Genomic DNA, 22,108 nt, shown 5'->3' on the forward strand with positions numbered 1-22,108 from the left:
GATTAGGAGTAGGCATTTTGAGCCCAGCAGACAACAGTTAGGGAAACATTTCATTGTTTAATACAGCAACAATAGTTTCTTTTACCATTATTATTATTATTATTACGATTATTACCTTTTGAGATCGTACCCAGTGAAGTCAAGCTACACAATATCAAAACATTCAACACAATTTCACCAGGCCGCCCCTGCTTTCGCCTTTCTCAACTATTTGCTCTAACCACAAGGGCTGGTGGTGGTGATGGTTGTGATGAAGAACCGATAAAGGATCTGTTGGGCTTAGCGACTCTATTTTATTATGGACTCTATAGTTTGGCTTTTGTTTAATTTTGAATTGGCACACCAAGAGCTTTGGGTTATATTGGGATTTGGGGAAGGGAGGGTGATCAGGACCGTAGAGGGAAGGCTGGCTGGCTGGCTGTTGGTTGGGTTTAAGGTTCTTCTTTGGGCTTTCCTATTGTTGTTGCTTTTTTGTTATCTAAGGATTATGCATTATGCACTTTAAGCTAATTGGAGGTGTGTGGTGGTGGTAAATTGGTTTCATAACGTAGATTTTTGGTTTTTTTGAAAATATTTTTTAACGAAAACTTAAGACAGAATACAATTGTCGTTTTTTAAATGATCTCCGCCTCTATCACGGTAATGAGAGGGGGAACGCCGACTGGAAATATCATTGAGATACGAACTACGACCAGTTGACGATGTATAAGGTTTGTATGAGGAGGAGTAAGTGCCGGTATTCAGTGAAGACAAGGGAGTAACAGTGGGCAAACGTCGACTACTGCCATATAAGTTCGAAGATGAAGACATGCCCTCGGTATATGTGGGTACATAATCATAATGTGTGCTGACATGTGGTCTGCCCAAGGCTCTCGAGCTAGGAAAGCGATTGGTGTTAGTGCTGCTGGACAAATTCGAGGTATAGTGCCGGGAGGGCCTGTATGTTGGAGATATATCATCATCATCATCGTCATCATCATCCGAATAGTATCTGCTGCCATAGTTGGTAGTACCAACACCGCTTAACGAATTTCTTCTGTCCGCTGCAATAACATCTTTCATATAAGGATTACGTTCCACCACCCGCTCATTGACGAAATCCCTTTTGCGATCATGCAACTCTTTGCTGCGTTCCAATAGCATTTGGGTGCTGGCATCAATTGTTGCCGGCGATGGGTTCGAACTGGCATGTTGACGTGTCGGCCTTTGTGGAGTGTGGATGGTTCGATGTGACTCGTATTCACTGTCATTACTAGACTTGGACATTTGTGTAGGACCTGTTGTAGTCGCCAGTGAGTAATTCGAAGAATAGGGCAGGGAATATTTGCTTAAATCGTTTATGGATTTGGAAGACGGTTTCACCTTATCATCCCATGTCATATCCGCGCTGTAGTGACCGATTTCTGGGGTCTCCGAGCGAGGCTTAGTTTTTCGGTTGTATTCTTTTTTGTTTTTATCGAAAATAGTTCTACCATCTGGCCATAATCGTTTGGGACCCGCAGCTACCACAACATTGGCATATTCTACCGGATGAGACTCCTCACCATCTATTGTATCCATACCCTTGTCTTTATCCTCCTCATCCTCGTCGTCGTCCAATTGAGGCTTGGGCCAAGGCCTATTCTTCATTTCCTCAGGAATTGTATTTTCATTGATATTGTCCGGCTTCACCACCTCATCTTCTATTTTTGGCAATTCAAGTTTCTTGGGCATTGGAGCTATGATGGGTTTACTATCTAACAATTCTATAAATGCAAATGAACTGTGCCTCGAAGATTGCGAAGGACTTGCCGTCGAAGAGGGTAGCTCCAAAGGCTTCATCATCGGTGGGGTTCCTCCACGATTCATGGTGCTGGTGGTGGTGTTAATGCTTTGCTGAGAGCTTCGGCGGGAATCTCTGGGGCTTTGTTTGGAAGGTGTAAGTGAGATAGGAGTGGCCAGCTTTGAGGATGTATTACTGCCTCCGCTGCCTTTACGGGGTGGTTTAGGTTCGACTTTCTCGACGACATTATATTCCTTGTCTCTTTGTATGAGAGCGTGACGCCTCTCCGATTCGAATTCTTCGATTAAACGTTTCTCCGAATCTTCTGTGGTAACATCGATGGCGTTAAGCATCTTAATGGAGGTGGTGGGAGATTTTTCCCTCAACATGGAATTTGAGTCTCTGGTAGATATCGGGACATTCAATAATGAGGATCCATCTTCTTCTTTTTTCTCCCTGGGAAGGAATGTTGTTTTATCCCCTCCACTTTGTTCCTTGGCTGGAGATTGGGTAGCCTCCCTCTTCTTTCTTTGTGGCATAGGACTTTTGGGCAACATTTCCATATTCCATTCATCCTTTTTCGCTACCCCATCCTCATTCAGGCTTTCGACGGAGGGTGGTTTTCCCATGAGTTTATGTATCTGTTTATGCCTTGGCATGGGACTATTTGGTAACATTTCCATATTCCATTCCACTGAGGGTGCTCTTGGTTTCAAGCCTTGATTTTTCGTACTATCAGCAACTGCGACTATGGGATTTTCCACATTCACTTCTTCTGGTGTAACTATTTCAATTTCGATTGGCTTAAGAACTTTGGTAAATTCGGTAACATTTTCGGGATTTCTGTTGGGTCCATAGCCAAAACCATCATTAACGATATTTGCCGAAATTTGTATGTCCTCCTTTTGTTGCAGAGATTGCGTTTCGGGATTTTGACTTTTATGCGGTTTATCTTGGGTAAATAGTTTACTGGCTATAGGTGTGTCCTCTATGAGGACATCGTCTTCATCGATAATACGAGGGAACCTTAAGGGAAGCTTACTATTCGTTGCTGCTGCTGCGTCTTGAGATGGTTGCTCCATTTTACAAACTTCCTGCAAGAGATCCTGCACCGAAGGTGGCATACTGGAAGGTGAGAGTTTTGATAGCTTCTTTTTAATGCGTTGTGGGGGCAAAGGTGGAGTTGAATCACTAGAGGAGGATTTGCTTTTAGGCCTTCGTTTGGGTCGCATGGGGAAATTCTTCTCATTTACAGGTAGGGATTTCAAGGGTACCTGCAGCCTTATGGGGGGACTAGACGAAGTCATTTTTGACGCCGGCTGACGTTCCGTAGAGCTTTTCACTTTAGCATCTGCAACTGGTGTGATTTCTATTAACTCATCATTCGAATCGAACTCCACGTTGACCAACATTTCATCCGAAAATTGGCTAAATAAGTTGTCTATGCTATCGTCTTCGGAGGAGCCTCGCACTTGCGTCGCCGTTATAGGTTGAATGCTTGGACTTTTGCTTATTGAGGTACATAGGGAATCTTCATCAAAGTTTTCGCTTAATAGTATGGCTTTATTCAAAGGATCCTCTAGCAAATCTTCGGGACTTAGTAGTGAATCTAGGTTGTCAATGGTTATTTCACCCACAGAACCATTTGACTGCCTTCTGGACAGTATGCTGGTGATGGAGCCACGGCGTGAGTTACTTAGTGACTTATCACAGCCAGTTTTGGGTAAATTACGTATGTCCTCCACCAAAGGACGTTTGGGAGTCTGACATTCAGGCGTTTGAGGAAGTGAGGAAGTCTCAGTTGGATTATTAGAACTAGGAATATTGACGAGAGTCTGTATGGGCTCTTCGGGTTTGTTTAAGGCCAAGGTTAAGGCCTTTTCGAAACTATTTTGGTTGCTTATCGAAGTTGAAGGTGTAACGGATTTTTCCTTAGTAACTTTTTCGGGTGACTTTTTTATTTCTGGAATTATTTCTTTTGTACTTAGGATGTTATTTGACTGAATTTCAACTTCCATTTCCAAATTGACCTCCACTTTCTGCTCGGGATTAGTTTTGGGAGGGACTTCTTCACTTTTGCTTACAAGGGCAAGTTCCTCCAGAGAGGCATAAACTATGGGGGATTTGCTTTTAGGCGCTGCTATTGCAGCTGCCGTTGTTGTATGGCTCTTTGATGGCGGTGGTGAAGGTTGTTTCATTTTCTTTTCTGGCGACTTTTGTTTTTTCTTTAGCGGCGATTTCCTCTTTTCAGGTGTTTTGGGTTTCAATTCCGTTGGTTTTGTTTTCGCTGGTGCTTTAGTCTTTTCCGGACTTTTGCGTTTAAATCCAAAGAATTTGGCATACTTGGAATCCTTGTATTCAGAAAATTGGGTTTGTTCCACAGGAGCTACTTCCTCGTAACTATCCGAGGCCTGCGTTTGTCGAGACTTCATGAAATCTTTGCGTTTCTTTTGCAAGAAATTGGTGGCCTCACTACGCCATTCCGATTTCAAATATTCCATGGTCTTTTCCAAATCGCTGAATGTGTCCGATTCCTTGGAAACTATTGACTCCTTGGATTTATTTAAATTGCTTGTGGTCGACTCCATGCGCCTTAACTTAAAGTTTGGCTCCGTTGCAGAGGAGGCTAAGGAACCAGCGGAGGGCACAGAACTTAAAGACTCAAAACGCTTGAGTATGTTTTGTACACCGCTGGGCAGATCTCCCTCTTCTTTGTTCAAGTCGGCAACCGTGCTATCAACCGCCAAGCTATTTTTGCGTGATTGTAATTCTCCTTCACCAAAGGATTTGGCCTTAAGCAGTTTCTTCTGTGGACCCGCAGGTGATTTCCTCTCCAAACCCAAGTCGATACCAGTCTCTTCTAGAATTGATTCAATTTTATCGGATAAATCATCACTGGGTGACCTTTCCTCTTGGAATAGCTGTTGATATTCCAAACTGGGAGAACGCATCTCGTCGCTGACATTTTGTAAAATCTCATCCAATATGAGATCATCGTCATCGCGAGCTACAAGCGATTTCTTTTCGACTTTGTTGTTGGCATCATTTTTCTTAAGAGATCCTTTGCGTACAATTTTCTTAATTATTTTCACTTTTTTGCCACTTTTAGCCACTGTAGCTATGGCCGATGTTGTGGTGACCGTCTTGTTATTGTCCTTTGTTTCTGTTTTACCGCCAGCCAGAATATTTGTTTTTGGTTTAACTTGAGATTTGTTGACTTCATCTTGCTTGGGCGCAGCAGTATTAGTCTTTACAATTGGTTTGGTTTGAGTTTTGCTGACAACATCCAGCTTTGGCCCAGTATTTAATGGTGTTACCACCTTGGCGGCCATTGGTTTAGTTTGAGTCTTAGTCCCTTCATCCACCTTAGTTAAACTATTTGGGGCAACAATTTTTGCGCCTGCTTTCATTTTGGCTAAATCGATGGCACCATCCATTTGATTATCCTTTAAACTAAAGTTGGTACTGGTGGTGGCACTTCCGTCAGCATCTCCCATGGATATTTGCCTTTTGGGAGCATTGACTTTATTGCCATCCTTTTTCGCATCCAAAGCCTTTTCCGTTTGACTTTTCTTCAAACGATCAGCCACGGTGACCACCGAGGTTTTTCTCTGTGGCGCCGGACTGGTGGGAAAGTATTTGGTCAAATCAACTTCATTCAAGGATTTTTGATTTTTATTTACAGCACTGACAGAATCCTTACGTTGTTGTTGATTTGGAAAATATTTCGATAAATCTACATTGGCTGGTACTGCCTGGGCACTTACGGTGGGCACTTCCATTTGTGACTTTATACTGTCCAGGGTACCGGAGAAATTTTTAGCTTCGATTTCTTTAAGCTTGTCATTCATGCGTCTATTGGGTTTGGGGGAAAACTTTGTTTCGATGCGATACAACATTTTTCCAATATCTTGGGCGGGTGGTTGCGCCTTGGAGCCCTTATCCTTATCCTTGGCCTTGAGGGCGGTTTCGGATTTGGATATTTCTATATTTTTCACAATGCCCAAAATATTTTCAATTTCCATTTTGCCCTCATTGCCAACATTCTTTTGAGGAATAACTTCAGCGGCGGACTTTGGTTTTAATAGGGGACTCCTATTGTTATTCTTAAAGCTATTCGTTCGGCTAGGAGGCTTCTTGGCTGCTGCCTTTAATTGCTCATTTTCTTTGTTTATCAGCTCTTTGATTTGGGCCAGAACTTCACGACTATCTTTAGCTTTTTGCTGTTCATTTTTCCCAGATTCTGGAGTTTTGGCTGCCACATCGGAAGAAGGCACTGCAGCTTCCTCCGGCTTCTTGGTCACGTCCTTAAATTGCGATTTTGGAGCATAGGGATCTTTATTGTTCGTATTTTGGTCCATAAATTTGGATTTGGGTAAAAGTTTGTCAATTTTCTCATCAAATTTGCTAAGAGCTACCACAGGAGTTGGGGCACCGGCAGGTTTGTTGTCTGCCAGCCATTTCTCTTTCATACTTAACTTTTTCAATATATCACTTTGTATGAGATTCTCCTTGGCCAATGTCTCCAGATCCTTGTTCATTTTGACAACATTGTTCATGTTGTACAATTTGGCACTGATGGCATCTATTTCGGCACTTAGTTTAGTATCGGAATTTCTTTCCAATTTTTCCATATCAGCTTTTGAGAATTTGGTGGTGGCGGAGTTGCTGTTTAACGTTGCTATTGGATTTGTATTAAGATTCTGTTCATCTGCAGTGCCATTTGTCATGGGCAAAGAAGACGTTGTGGATTTGAATGATTGATCAGAGTTAACAGAATCTTGACGTTCTGTAAAGGAGGGTGGTTTCAACTCCGCTAAAGTTTCTTCATTGATTTTATTGTCCGTCGTATTCGTTTCGCTTGAGGTCTTAGGAATTTCGTTGGTTGTTGGTCTTGTCATTTGTTCGTTGTTGTCATCGTTAGATTCCGTTAAAGATTTTATCTAAACATTAGGGTTTATTTTATTTGTTTTTTTTTTTCATGTGAAAATATGAAACCAACACCATGAGAGATGAAAAGGAAGAAATTATAATAGAAATTGGAGAAAAAGAATATGTGTGGGCAATGGAAATGATAAGTGTGTGCGCATATGATTTAAAGAAAAAATCTTTTATTAAAAATAAAATTCACATTTTGTAAAAACTCTATATGGTCATTACTTACCTCGGTTTCCGTATCTGTGGGCAAATTAGGCGGCAGTGGAGGTAAGCGAACTTCTTCACGTCGTTTTTCTCTGGCTTTGACAAAATCCTCACCTTCGGTGTCGTCTTTGCCATCATCTGAAATTAAAGTTACGTATTTAGCCCAACTTGGTCATTTTATGATATAAAGTGGACAGCTCTCTTTGATATCCGAGATGTAGCTGGCTGTTCCTTTATGTTCCTAGCTTAGATTAAGTAACTTTTGCTTACCCGCTAAACCTTCACTAGAATCATAATTATCATCCGAAACATCACTATCCGAATAATTTTGCTTGCCAATCCATTCAGAAGCCAATTGCAATGTTTGCACACCCAATGGTGAATCATTTGCCTCCTCATACATATCCGAATTCGATTCAGTATCGGATTCATCGGAACTAGAGAGATCTGATTCGGAATCATTATTGGATTCCGGCAAGAAGTTACGACCAGACCATTCATGCTCATCTATTATATGCTCTTCCGAGGGTTCACCATCCGACATGGCATCGGTATTTTCAAATTCTATACGTTCTGGTGTTTGGCCACGTTCCAAAAGATCCATTTTGCTGACATTATCAACAGGTCCACGTTTTTCGGGTGTTCTAGGGTCATCACCGCCTGACTCGTCACCACTGTTGACAACAAGTTCAGCAGTTTGCTCTGCAGGTGTAATACCTAGAGTGGCAGCGGCAGCATCCTCTTTTGTTTGGGGAGCAGATTTCTGAAATAATAAATAGAGCATATTATAATATAAACATATTAAAAAAAAAATTGAATATAGCATTTTTACAAGTGCATGTAACAAAAAAAGTCAATATTAGACTTTAATGAAAAAGGGGATGAATTGGTTTTAAAATTTTCTAAGCCTTATGTTAGAACCTCGGATTCTGTTTGAATAAAGAACTACATAATTCACAATAGAGAGATTTCGAACGGTAATAGTAGTTTTTATAAAGAGAAAACCGACGATTGAGCCATTAAATCCGGATTTGAAGAGCAGTGTAAACGGGGCTTAATATTTTAATAAATTCACATTTATGAACTCTGAGAAACATTTATTTAAAATTAAAATGACTTATTTTGTTTATTGATATTTAATTAAATCAGAGGTGGTATCAGTGCTGTCAACGTTAAATTATACAGCATTTAGCGGGAAGAACGTTTTATTTATTCATAAGCTAGCGAATCCGCTAGACTGGTAAATAAAACACAACAATGATTGGGGATATTTTCGTATCTTTGTACGAAAATTACATCTATCCAGGACAACGAAGTTCTAGATAAATTACCAGTATAGTGCCATGATATATTTTTCACAAATAAGTGTGGCCACTTGCAGAAATACCTCTATTGTGAATGGTACAATAATTTTTTTTATTTTTTATTTATACAATGCCACACATCTTAATAAATTTTATATGACTGATATGCCCACACAGGTTTTGTAAATTTTAGTTATAAATATTTGCATTTTTTTTTCCTCGTATTGTTTTGATAGGTTGGCAAATGGCGTTACCAATTCGTGAAAAACAAACAGACTTGCATAGGAAACTTTTTTCTGTTTTATTTTTGCCTTTCGCGGCTTGTATATCCAGTACTAAAATAAAACACAGCAATAAATGCATACAAGCAAGAATAAAAAAGCCGAACCCTGTTTCCTGTCAATACAGGGAACGGCTTTTGTTCGTGACGTATATATATCAGCTGATTTGTCTACGGCATGTTGCTGATTTTTACATAGAAGCGAACCAATAAGCCCTGGTATATAAATATACCAACCATCTCCAACTGATGGAGAACACTAATAGTTTGATTGACATAGCCTTGACTTAAGCCATTAACGTCTGACCTTCGATTCCCTTGTCCGAATTTGATGAAATCTAAAAAAAACTATTTTATATTTTTGAAAAAAAAATAAATACAAGTTTCTTCTTTACTTCCAAAGCCGCTTTGTTTCTAAAACAAAAAACTAGTGTCTTTCGTCCACTTTACTTCAATCTAAATTTCATTAGGATACCTCTTTCCTAACTCGAGCTAGAGCTTTCTAAGGCAGCTCTCTCTATTCATGGGTATTTTTCTACCCATTATACGCCAAAGGGGGCATACCTATTTATTTATTGCGTTGCCCAAAAAGTAGTTGCGGATTTTTAAAAGAAAGTTAATGCATTTTTAATAAAACTTAGAATGAATTTTAATCAAATATACTTTTTTACACTTTTTTTCTAAAGCAAGCTAAAAGTAACAGCTGATAACTGACAGAAGAAAGAATGCAATTACATTATCACAAGCTGTGAAAAAATTTGTCAACGCCGACTATATGAAAAATACGCAATTACTTTTTGGGCAACCCAATATTTGTATCAAATTCACCAATACTAAGCCTACTCGGCCAGAAATACGCATTACACATTATAAATAACCTAAATAGATAACAACTTAATAATAGAATAATAATAAAAATACATTATGAAAGAGTCAAAGGCAAATTATATAAATATTAATCTTTGCCTATGTGGGTTTAAGATCATTTGTTTTTGGTTGCCAATTATCGCAGGGATAACTACCAAACCAAGGAATGCCAAATAATTTGGTTTGGTTGGTACACAGAAACAAATAAAAATCGGTTTCAATCACGAAATTAATTGATCCAATTCATTTTTTAATTGAAACTGTTTCAATCAAGAAGATGATAATATCAATAACAGTTTTTAAAAAGGCGATTGATAACATTTTCAATTTAAAAAATTGCGTATTTAATTAAAAAATAATTTTAAATTTTTTGAAATTTTCAATTAATTTTTTAATTGATCCAATTAAAAATATGATTGAAATTTTCGAAATATCCAATTGATTTTTTAATTTGATCAATTACAGATTTAATTGAAAATATTCAAATACTAAAATTTTTGTGAAAAACGCGCTGTCTAGGGCGCACTGTCGATTTCGATGCAACATGCTCTTGTTGTTATTGTTGTAGCCACATGCTCCTGTTGATGTTGTTGTAGCCACATTTACATATGGAGGTGGCGTTCCGTTCTCGTTCCGGTCCAAAGGACCGATCGCCGCGGAAACAGGTTGGACAATGGTTATTTAAAGGCGCCAATAACCATTTATTTAAAGGCGCCAATGGTTATTTAAAGGCGTCATATCGAGCATCATAGGCACTCAGTATTTGTGCAAGATCCGGTGCCGCCTGATCTCTCACTGAGACTCTCCAGGATTATAAAATAAAGAGTAGCGCTGCAGTTACTTTATGAATTACATGCATTGAAGTAAACGACCAAGATCACTAGCATTTGTCTCTTTTTGTCACTCGATTCGTACGACAATTCAATGAAAACAGCTGTTTTCCCTCTATAAAATCAGCTGCTTCATGGAATTGGCGAACGAATTTTTGCCAATTAATGAAAACGGCTGTTTTTCCTCTATAAAATCAGCTGTTTTAATTAATTGGCGAAGGAAAAAAAGTTACAGGTCTTGGTCGTTACTGTTTAATTGAAAAAGATTAAATTGTCAATCACATTTTATATAAAATTTTGTAAGTTTCAATTAATAAATGATTGAATCAATAATGGTTTTAATTGAAAATTTCAATAATTTTAATCACGATCGTAATTGAAAAAATATTACGATTCAATTAAAAAAATTATTGAACCAATTAATTGTGGCAATTAAATATTGCCAAAATTTCAATCACGATCGTCATTGCAAAAAAGTATGATTCAATTAAAAAAATTGTTGATTCATTTATTTTTATTTTTATAAATATTTCTCTGAGACCCCATAAAGTATATATATTCTTGATCGTCATGTCATTTTAAGTCCATCTAGCCATGTCCGTCCGTCTGTCTGTCGAAAGCATGATAACTTTCGAAGGAGAAAAGCTAGCCGATTGAAATTTTGCACTAATACTCCTTATTAGTGTAGGTCAGTTGGGATTGTAAATGGGCTATATCGGTCCATGTTTTGATATAGCTGTCATATAAACCGACCTTGAATCTTGATTTTTGAGTCACTAAAGGGCGTAATTTTTATCCGATTTGGCTGAAATTTTGCACGATGTTTTTTGTTATGATTTCCAACAACTGTGTTAAGTGTGGTTCAAATCAGTCCATAACCTGTTATAGCTGTCATATAAACCGATCCGAGGTCTTGACTTCTTCAGCCTCTAGAGGGTGCAATTCCTATCCGATTTGGCTGAAATTTTGCATGATGTGTTTGGTGATGACTTCCAACAACTATGCTAAGTATGGTTCAAACCGGTCCATAACCTGATGCAGCTGCCATATAAGCCGATCTTGAATTTTGACTTCTTAAGCCACTAAAGAACGTAATTCTTATCCGATTTGGCTGAAATGTTGCAAGAAGTGTTTTGTTATGACTTCCTAACAAAAGTGTCAAATATGGTTTCAATTGCTCTATAACCTGATATAGCTGTCATAAAAACCGATCTGGGATCTTGACTTCTTCAGCCTGTAGAGGTCGCAATTATTATCCGATTTGGCTGAAATTTTGTACAACGACTTCTCTCATGACCTTCAACATACGTGTCAATTATGGCCTGAATCGGTCTATAGCCTGATACAGCTCCCATATAAACCGACCTCTCTATTTTACTTCTTGAGCCCCTAAAGTTCGAAATTTTTATTCGAATTGGCTGAAATTTTACTCAACGACTTCTACTATGGTTTCCAACATTCTGTTTATTTACGCTCCGAATCGGACGATAAGTTGATATTATAGCTTCAATATCATAGCATTTCTTTTATCATATGTTTGCCTTAAAAGAGATACTGCGAAAATAACTCGACAAATGCGACCCATGGTGAAGGGTGTATAAGATTCGGCCCGGCCTAACTTAGCACCCTTTTACTTGTTTTAATTTAAAACATTTTTAGTTTCAATTAAGTTTTTAATCGAAAAAAATTTCCTGATATTTTTTTCTGTGTAGTTATCTCTGCGATAACTGCCAATCAAAAACAAATGTTCTTGAACGCACATAGGCAAAGAGTTATGACAAAGTGGATCAACAAAACCAAAAGTCAAACAAAGATAAATATTTACCTTTCAATATTGAATACAACACATTTATCGTTATCTTTATCAAAATACAAAATAATAACTAAAATACAAAATATTTACCCTTTGTCCTGGCTTACGCACAACGGGCCTTGTGGGTTTGGCTGGCAGTCTATAATGCTGGGTACAATAGAAACGACCATTTGGATCATCCCGATCGAAGGCATAGGCGCCCAGTCGTAGATTGGTATGACAATGATGACATTTAAGGCAACCACGATGCATCACCAAGTTTTCAGTTTGCAGTTTCTCCATGAGATATACAGTTTGTCGACAGAAATGGCATTTTTCCGAGGCTGCCTGTTTCTTAAAGGCCAGGGCCACTTTAGTGCTCTAAGAAGAGTTAACATTGAAATATTTAAATTTAAATCAAATGTACAAAATAAAATTTTATCACAAAAAAAGAACTATTGGGTTTTGTTATTAAAGATTTTAAATAAGAGTGTTATGGCATCATTCTTTATGGGCGATTTGGTGAATTTAAGAAATTTACAGCGTATGTTTTGTTTGAACATATGAATTATACTGCATACTATACGATTTTTTCAAATCTAAAGCATAATGAGGTCATTCCGTGGTCAAATGAAAGTGTATGCGATGAGGCAAACTAAACATCCCTGTTTTTAAACCTCAAAAACTAAAGGCTTCATGGCAATGTTTTCGAACTTGGAAAATAAATTAAAACATCTTTTTTTATACATAAATTAAGATAAAACGAAAATAATTATAAATATAACCAAATCAAAGCTTTTGGGTGTGGGTATTTTATAAGTTGTTTTTTTTTTTTCTTTGGGTGGGGATTTGTGCATGTCGCCGCATTTTCGCTATCGTTTAAAAGGTACTCACAGATTTCGTTGATGCCGGGGGGGCAGGGGGAGTCTTTTCTTCCGGTGTATCATCGCGCTTTACAAATTGTCCTGCTATGGAGGCCACTTTATTGCGACCCCTTTCGCCCACCTCCAAAACATTACCCTCTTTCAGTTGTTTGTCAAGATTCTTTAATGTTTGATCGATTTCTTTGAATTTTTCCTCGGCCGAATCTTGACGTGTGGGCTTGGCCATTTTATGTTGACGCGCCTGGAACTGTTCCCTATTCCATTTGGGTACCTTCTCCCTACCTTTGGGTCCATGGACTTCGGTTTTCTTGGATTGTTCGATTTTCTTTTCAATTTCACGCACATTCCAATCGTTGCTATCAATTTTGCCAATGGCACGCATTAAATCTTTGGGCTTCTTATCATTGCCATAATTATTGCGCGAGGATATGCGTTGTTCCATAGACTTTATGCGATCACTAAATTGCTCATCGGCATTGGAACGTGGTGCACTAGAGGGTATGTCTCCACGTTCACGATCCTATATATTTTTTGTTTGTTTTTTTTTATCACAAGGGAATGGGTAACAGGCAAAAAGGGTATGGACAATTGGATGGATGTTTGAAGTAGTGGTAGTGGTGGTGGTGGTGTTGTAGTTTTGGTAACATATCATCAAATGTAGGTGGGATATGGTTATGTAATTAGGCATTCCAGAATGTGGTGGTTGTTGTTGTTGTTTGTTTTTTTTTATCATTGGAGAGGGAAAAAGTTTGAAAATGTAAAAAGGAAATAGATTTTGTTTATTGATTAACAGAAAGTAATTGTGTTTTTAGGTAGAACAAATTTTGTTGGTAGTATTTTTTTTAGATAATTTTGTTAGGGTTTTAGGAGCATTGGTGAGTGTTACAAGGATTATAATAAAACAATAAACACAAAAGGATAATTGTAAGGGATTTAAGAGAAAAAAAAACAAAATTAGAAAAGAAAATTAAATATTTAAATTTCAAATTAAATTAAGCAACAACATAAATAAATAAACGAAATTAATTAATTAATTTATAAAACGAAATAATATCAAAATAACTTTAAACATGTAACAAAAACCTCAAACAACATTTAATATAAGGGTTTGATTTCTTTTTTAGTATTATTGCCTATAAAGCGCATCACTTTAACTTTTGTTTTGAATACAACTCTTAAACAAGTAGTAAAAAGGCGTTAAGTTCGGCCGTGCCGAACTTTGGATACCCACTACCTCGGGTATATATGTAAACCACCATTCGTCAAAATCCGGTGAAAAATGCATACCTTTTGCCCCATAGCAGCTATATCGAAATATGTTCCGATTAGGACCAACCTAACATAGGTCAACGGGTCAAATTTCAGTGAAATCGGATAATAAATACGACTTTTATGGGGCCCAAGACTTTAAATCTAGATATCGGTCTATATGGCAGCTTTATGCAAATCTTGATCGATATAGGCCAAATTGCAGAAATATGTCGAGGGGCTTAGCTGAACTCACTGTCCCAAATTTCGGCGACATTGGATAATAAATGCGCCATTTATGGGCCCAAAACCTTAAATCGGAAGTTCGGTCTATATGGCAGCTATATCCAAATCTGGACCGCTCTGAGCCAAATTGAAGAGGAATGTCGAAGGGCCCAACACAACTTACTGTCCCAAATTTCGGCGACATTGGATTATAAATGCGCCATTTATGGGCCCAAAACCTTAAATCGAGAGATCGGTCTATATGGCAGCTATATGCAAATCTTGATCGATCTAGGCCAAATTGCAGAAATATGTCGAGGGGCTAAGCTTAACTCACTGTCCCAAATTTTGGCGACATTGGATTATAAATGCGCCATTTATGGGCCCAAAACCTTAAATCGAGAGTTCGGTCTACATGGTAGCTATATGCAAATCTTGATCGATCTAGGCCAAATTGCAGAAATATGTCGAAGGGCTTAAATTTTATCACTGTCCCATATTTCGGCGACAGCGGACAATAAATGTGCCTTTTATGAGCCCAAAGCCTTAAATCGAGAGATCGGTCTATATGGCAGCTATATGCAAATCTTGATCGACCTAGGCCAAATTGCAGAAATATGTCGAGGGGCTTAAATTTTATTACTGTCCCAAATTTCGGCGACATCGGACAATAAATGTGCCTTTTATGGCCCCAAAACCTTAAATCGAGAGATCGGTGCCTTTTATGGCGCCAAAACCTTAAATCGAGAGATCGGTCTATATGGCAGCTATATTCGAATTTGAACCGATCTGAGCCAAATTGAAGAATTATGTCGAAGGGCCTAACACAACTCACTGTCCCAAATTTCGACGACATCGGGCAATAAATACGCCTTTTATGGGCCCAAAACCTTAAATCGAGAGATTGGTAGCTATACTCAAATCTGAAAAGATCTGAGCTAAATTGAAGAAGTATGTCGAAGTGCCTAACATAACTCACTGTCCAAATTTTGGCAAATGCGCCTTTTATGGGAACTAATATCCAAATCTGGACCAATCTGGGCCAAATTGAAGAAGGATATCGAAGGGCCTAACACAACTCACTGTCCCAAATTTCAAAAAAAATCGAATAATAAATGTGGCTTTTATGGGCCTAAGACCCTAAATCGGCGGATCGGACTATATGGGGGCTATATCAAGATATAGTCCGATATATCTCATTTTCGAACTTAACCTGCTTATGGACAAAAAAAGAATCTGTCCAAAGTTTCAGCTCAATATCTCTATTTTTGAAGACTGTAGCGTGATTTCAACAGATAGACGGACGGACATGGCTAGATCGTCTTAGATTTTTACGCTAATCATTAATATATATACTTTATAGGGTCGAAAATGGATATTTGCATGTGTTGCAAATGGAATGACAAAATTAATATACCCCCATCTTTCGGTGGTGGGTATAATTAACTATATTTGCATGCGTTGCAAACGGAATGACAAATTTAATATACCCCCATCTTTCGGTGGTGTGTATAATTAACTAATGAATATTTTTGTGAGTCAGGGGTGGGAAATTTCATAATTTCATTTATACCAGAGATGGGTGCACCGATTTATGAGAATTTTTGTTTATACCTTTAACAAAAACATTAAACACAGGCGCAACTGACTGTTGAAAACAACTCAATGGCCCAACAATTCCTGAGGGAATCGTATTTTAGAACACACAACGTCAGAAAAATTATATAAAAAAGGACTGAGGAGTTTTGCAAAGTTAACTATTAAGTCTAAACAAAAAATATATTGAAATTGTAAATGCAAATTTCCCCATTAACATTCCATTAAGGAATAGGGACAAACTTCTCACATAAAAGAATATTAAATATTAAAATTTTTACCAATCAGATTATTTTGATAGAAGCTTCAATCAAAATAATCTGATTTAATCACACAGGCCCAACTACAAAAATTCTTATCTGGATTAAAATTGTACTTCAAATTTTACCCCAAATTTAAAAGAAAATGATTCTATAACACACAAAACTTATAGTTATACTACAATATATTCTTAATATTTGTTTTAGAGTTATAAAGCAAACACTTAAATTAACCGATATATAAAAAAACACAAACGTCCTATTTTGTGGCGTTTATTGACCCAAGCAAACATTGCTTTCAATCGGCGTATTTTCCAAAGCATAAAATATTTGAAGTCTAAGTTTATTCGCATTATCTAAAGAAACATATGTAGGTATGTTTGTTTGATTGCTTGGGAGAAGGGGTTAAAGTTAGTCAAAACAGGTGTTATGAGAAACATAAGCGGTTTGCATTTTTTTTCCATTATTGTGAAGCTATTGTGGCCTGTTTTTAAAACGCCTGTTAGAGAGGGAATGACAACAAAAACACAACAAAAAAAAACAGCATTTTTCTTTTTTTTTAATCAGAGCAAGCATCAATTTCACATAACATGCGTTATGCCCATCATTATCATCATCAGCTCTTACGGGAAACAATAATTTTCTTTCCAGCTCTTTGACACGATCATTGAACTCCGGTGCCTGTTGACGATATAAAAATATGGAATAGTCCTCGAAGGGTGTATTCTCATCAGCTTCACGTAGCAAGATATTCGCTTGCAACATATGTAGGGATTTGTAAAAGTTCTGCGTTTGCTGATAACGTTGCTGGCGACGTTTGCTCTGGCGATCTTGACGATTTTGTTCAATTTCTTCTAAACGCTTTTGACGTTCCTCCTGAGTTAAATGTTGGTTTTGATTTTTTATTAAGTAATAATAAGTTGTGGTTTAAAAAAACAACATAAATTCCTAAATTTCTAGCACTTTTTTTTTTATTAATTTCCAATGAAGGGAAGGTAATCGATTGTTTGGGATGTTTTTCAGATGGACTTGATGTGAAAAATATGTGGGAGGGAAAATAATTGTTTTTTTTTGCATTTACCAACAAGAATTTGACCCAAAAAAAATTTAAATTAATTTAAAAAAAAAATTAAATGAAATTTGAGCGGGCAATACTACAGATGCCCAACAATATGAAGGTTCCGCAGAAATTTTAAAATCAAGAAATCGAAACAGAAACAGAAAATTAATCATAAACGGGGCTAAATTGGAAAATGGATCATACCATACTTGGCATGGATGGTAAACTTTTAGCAAAATCGTATGCACAATCTGCATTCAGTGCACTTCAAGGTGTCAAATCGAAGGGTGGCTAATTATGGCAGATATCCCGATACGCTTTATATGCTTACGCCTGAAAACAAAAGCCTTAGTGTTCTCAAGAATTATAATTGCAAGATCTTATAATTGGCAAGATTGCTGAAAAGTGAACCGTTTACAACTCTCTCTGATGATGTAGAACGACGAGTCATACATTGAATTCAATCAAAAGAGTATTCCAGCGTGTATGATGGAGGATTCGATCTTGTATGAAAATCACTATGATACCAGTTTCCTCTGTAAGGACAGAACCTACAAAAAAAAGTGAAGCGGAAACCCTTTAAACATGCACCATAGCGGTATATGGCATATTTTGCATCTCTAAAATAGTCGGCACCGTCCAGATGGCTACCGAGCGATAAAAAGCTGGCGGTACCATTCTCATAAAGCAAAATGCCCTGGTTGGAGTACGAAAGTCATGATTTGAACTCCATCAAAAGAATGTTCCAGCGAGTATGATAGAGGATTTTTCCTTGTCTGGAGATCACAATGATATTAGCTTCCTCTTCTCTCAGGTCAGAACTTAAAAACTCTTTGTAAATGCAAATTTTCCCTGAACATTCCATTAAGGAACTGGGGGAAACTTCTCACATATCAATGAGTGCTGTCCGATTCAATTTTAAGCTCAATGATAAGGGACCTCCTTTTTATAGCCGAGGAGTCCGAACGGCATGTCGCAGAGCGACACCTCTTTGGTTAGAACAAATGTCGCCAGCATTAGCAGGGGATAACCACCGCTTAAAAAATTTTCTGATATTCCCAGGCGTTCAACGTCATAGGCGGACATGCTAACCTCTGCGCTTCGGGGGCCACCTAGCTCGAGTCCTGACGAGACCTTCAGAAAAAATGTCAGCGGTGGTTTTCCCCACCTAATGCTGGCAACATTTGTGAGGTACTATGCCATGTAAAACGGCACGCTGTTCGGACTCGCCTATAAAGAGGAGGTCCCTTATCATTGAGCTTAAAATTGAATCGGACAGCACTCATCGATATGTGAGAAGTTTTCCCCAGTTCCTTAGTGGAATGTTCATGGGCAAACATTGCAAATTTGCAATTTTGCTAACCTCTGCGCTACGGTGGTAAAAACTCATATGAAGCGAAAACCCTTTAACACTTTGAGTGCCAAGTGGTTTTGATGAAAACCTTCCCAGGAGGCCATATGGCCTCAAAAATTCGCTGCTTTTCCAATATCGAGGAAAATTACTTGGTTAAGCCGGTCATGTATGAAAGCGGTGTTTGCGGCTACTAATCAATACCTTTAATTTGATACCCATATTACCAAGGTTGGACTACTTCCTCCCCACGGGGGATTTTTGGTCCCCTGGGGGGTCCACGGGCCCGAGCCCCCAAAACGGAATTCATATTCGGCTTCCTGGGGTCAAAATTAGAGGGTATGCAAAAAATTTGATTTTTTTGCGAACTATCCATCCAGTTTTGCCCATTCAACTGGTGCTTATCTGCAACAGATCCTTGAAGACCAAACCGGCAATTGCCATGCATTTATACATATGTACTACTACAACAACAGCCCCAACCAAGTGCGGAGATTATGCGATTTTATAATTAAGCTCATCTTTTTGTATAGCCCCGAATATAAAACACTGTGGCGATTTGACATCTTGAGCACAGAATTCGATTGTATTTAGAGAACGATCTCACGATTTGACTTGTTGGTCTCACTTCTCTGTAGGCGATGGTCTTCTGCCTACTAAATGTTGGCGACTTGTATCTCAGCATCATAAACTATTCTCGTATTTTTCAATAAAGAAAACACATTCTAGAAAAAAAAAATATTTAACCAACTTTTTCCCGTTTTGTTTACTTTCGATTATTTTAGTCTTTATTGGTTGGACAGTATTTTTATTTATTTTTTTTTTAATAATTTTTTTTTTGAGTCATTTTTCTGTTGGCCAATAATTCACCATTTACAAGGAATACATGAAGACATGAATAAAATAGCAAACAAAATACCTTTTTATACAAATGAGATGGTGGTGATGGTGTAGATTTCTTGGTCTTGGTGCTATTGGTTATAAGGTTATGACCCAATACATGTGTATTTTCATGATAATGATTTATTGTGAAATGGACCTTTATACGAGTTATAATTGAAATTCAAATGCATGGTTCATATTAAATGGAAATTCATGAGTTCATTAAAAAAGTATTTATGTAATAGCTATATAGTTTGTATATAGGTATATGTATATATCAGTACACCATGTATGTAGTATATAATTGTATACCATGTGTGAAATGTCTATATACACTTATTGGAAGTGACTTTGGTTCTTGAAAAGTGATCTATACAAGATATTTACAAAATAAGGCACTAGCTCTTTGAGATAAACTCGTATTATGGCAAAAGATCACTTTTCAAAGTCTATGACATGATAAATGTCCCATAATATTGGTGAGGAATTCCGCAAAACAACTTACAATATTGGCAGCTTTTTCAGCACTGCGTCGCTTTTTGGCACGCCGAGGAGTATCAGTTTGTGCTGTAATTTGAAAAAGGGAGAACAAGTTAAAGTACATTTTTGCCTTGGCCTTCTTCTACTTGGCCCCATAACATACCTGCATTGCCTGCACCCGTTGCAGCATTACCAGCGCCCAACATTTGTTCATGACGTCGCTGGCGTTTCAATTTCTCCTCATCTAGAACGGAACGTTTTTGCGCTGCTTGTGGCACATCGACAGCATCTTCTATTGGTGATTTGGCCTTTTGTTTGCTGGACAGTTGTAAAAGTTTTGAAAAATCTGGCTGGGCATGGGTATAGTTAACGCGATATTTTTCACGCAAATCGCTAAAGTCAATTTTAGGATGTTTAACATGGGGTATTTCTCCACGAAATACTTCACAGATTTGTTCCAAATAATTAAGCCATATTTTCGATTCAATTGTATTTAACTGGGCGGCATCTTTGCCGCTCATTATGCGGGGTATGTGTAACTCTTTGTCGAGTATTTTGAAGGCGAGATCATTCATTTCAATGGGGCCTAAATCTTTGATTGCATTGAAGTCGACTAGATCGGGGCGATAGCTGTCAGTGTAAAATGAACATTTAGTTTTTGTGAGATGTATTTGAGTACGAATGGATATTACCGATTGATTAGAGCACACAAAACCTTGCCATTGGTGAAAACATCGGAAACCTCCTTAAGCTCCTTGGCAAAATCATAGGCATGCAATTGGGCACAGATCCATCGTAATAAAACCGCGCTTAAAGGCATAGTATCTGTAAGGAACCAAGGAACGTGAAAACAAGGTATGAAGAAAAGCCAAAAACCATTTTCAATAAAAGCTCGGAACAAAATTAAAAGTAGTCAGAGTTTTTCTTTTCTTAGAAAATTTAACGATAATATATTTTTAAGCAAAATTGAGAAACAAATGCTTGATTTGGTCCAACTTTATTTTTTTTACAAAATTCAACTTACCACCACTGCGACGTTTCCTGCGTACTGGTGTATCAACCTGAGTAACTTGCAAGGCATTTGTATCCATAAATGTTTGTTCCAATATGTTTTTATCATCGGTATCAATAAGATGTTTCACTTGCCATACATTAACGGAGGTACGATTTAAGTTGGGATAACGAGTGGCTGGATCTACGGTGTAACCACCGGTATCACGTTGTAAGTTTTCCGGTGTTGTTTGACCCAAAAGTCTTAAAAGATATAAAGAAATTTGAAGTTGTAAATGAGTCTCTAAAAAAATTCATTAATTTCTTTCTTCTATAGTCTTAAAAACCCTAATACTTTGTGGCAATGGCGAATTGTATCGCCGATACAATTTCTTGCGCTATTTCTTGGTATTTGTTCTAGAGTAGCCACAGGACAGTCTAACCACATCCTTCTTTCTTTTTAGTCTAAAACTAAAGCCTTTCAGACAAATCCTTATTTGCCTGCAGTCCAATAAAGTTCGGTAGTTAACTATATCCAGCGGTAAGATAGTATGTATGTATATGCGACTGTATAACCATATCCGTCTGTCCTTCTGCCTTTTGTCATCCAGCTGCAATATGTTCTGCGCTATATCGGAGCGTTAAGAGGCCATCGTGGCGCAGGGGTTAGCATGTCAGGCTATGACATACACGCCTATTTTCAAATCCCGGCATGATCACCAGTAAAAATTTAGTAGTGCTTATCCCCTTACTAATGCTGGATATATTTGTGAGGTATCGTGCCATGTTCAAACTTTTCTAGCAAGTGGTGTCGCTATGCGGCACGCCGTTCGGATTCGGCATATAAAAGGATGCACTTTATGATTGAGCTTTAAACTTTAATCGAACTGCACTCATTGATATGGAAGAAGTATCCCCTGTTCCTTAATGAAATAATCATGAAAGCTAAAGCTAATTTGCCTCATAAAATAGATTCACATTGAACTCTGGCGCCGAATTACGGTATACGTGATCGAGTGCGCTTTCGTATGGAATCAAATTTCATCTTGAATTTAATGGATGTTATACCATTTGTATACCCATTGTAACATTGACTTTGTTATGAATTATAATCGATTTAAACATTCGCGTTCTTAAATTTCAAAAATTCGCCTT

At 37.7% G+C, this 22,108-nt stretch overlaps 1 protein-coding gene and 1 long non-coding RNA gene across 2 annotated transcripts in view; one reads left to right on the forward strand and one right to left on the reverse strand.

Annotated features, from left to right (window-relative positions):
- The window catches only part of LOC106080531 (F-actin-monooxygenase Mical), a 68,953-nt gene that overhangs the window by 22,430 nt on the left and 24,415 nt on the right, over positions 1-22,108 (reverse strand). The window contains exons 4-13 of the mRNA XM_059361398.1: positions 20,988-21,217; positions 20,656-20,788; positions 20,127-20,593; positions 19,989-20,050; positions 16,818-17,066; positions 12,872-13,381; positions 12,089-12,358; positions 7,175-7,667; positions 6,927-7,042; positions 592-6,705 (exon numbers count right to left, since the gene is read on the reverse strand). Of these exons, the coding sequence (XP_059217381.1) occupies positions 592-6,705; positions 6,927-7,042; positions 7,175-7,667; positions 12,089-12,358; positions 12,872-13,381; positions 16,818-17,066; positions 19,989-20,050; positions 20,127-20,593; positions 20,656-20,788; positions 20,988-21,217 (8,644 nt within the window). The remainder of the gene's footprint in view (positions 1-591; positions 6,706-6,926; positions 7,043-7,174; positions 7,668-12,088; positions 12,359-12,871; positions 13,382-16,817; positions 17,067-19,988; positions 20,051-20,126; positions 20,594-20,655; positions 20,789-20,987; positions 21,218-22,108) is intronic.
- On the forward strand, positions 12,368-12,796 carry LOC106080533 (uncharacterized). Its single transcript, XR_001220226.2, has 2 exons — positions 12,368-12,521; positions 12,583-12,796. It is a non-coding gene; the product is annotated as an uncharacterized LOC106080533 (long non-coding RNA).

Source organism: Stomoxys calcitrans, chromosome 2 (genome assembly GCF_963082655.1).
Source record: "Stomoxys calcitrans chromosome 2, idStoCalc2.1, whole genome shotgun sequence".
Classification (NCBI taxonomy): domain Eukaryota; kingdom Metazoa; phylum Arthropoda; class Insecta; order Diptera; family Muscidae; genus Stomoxys; species Stomoxys calcitrans.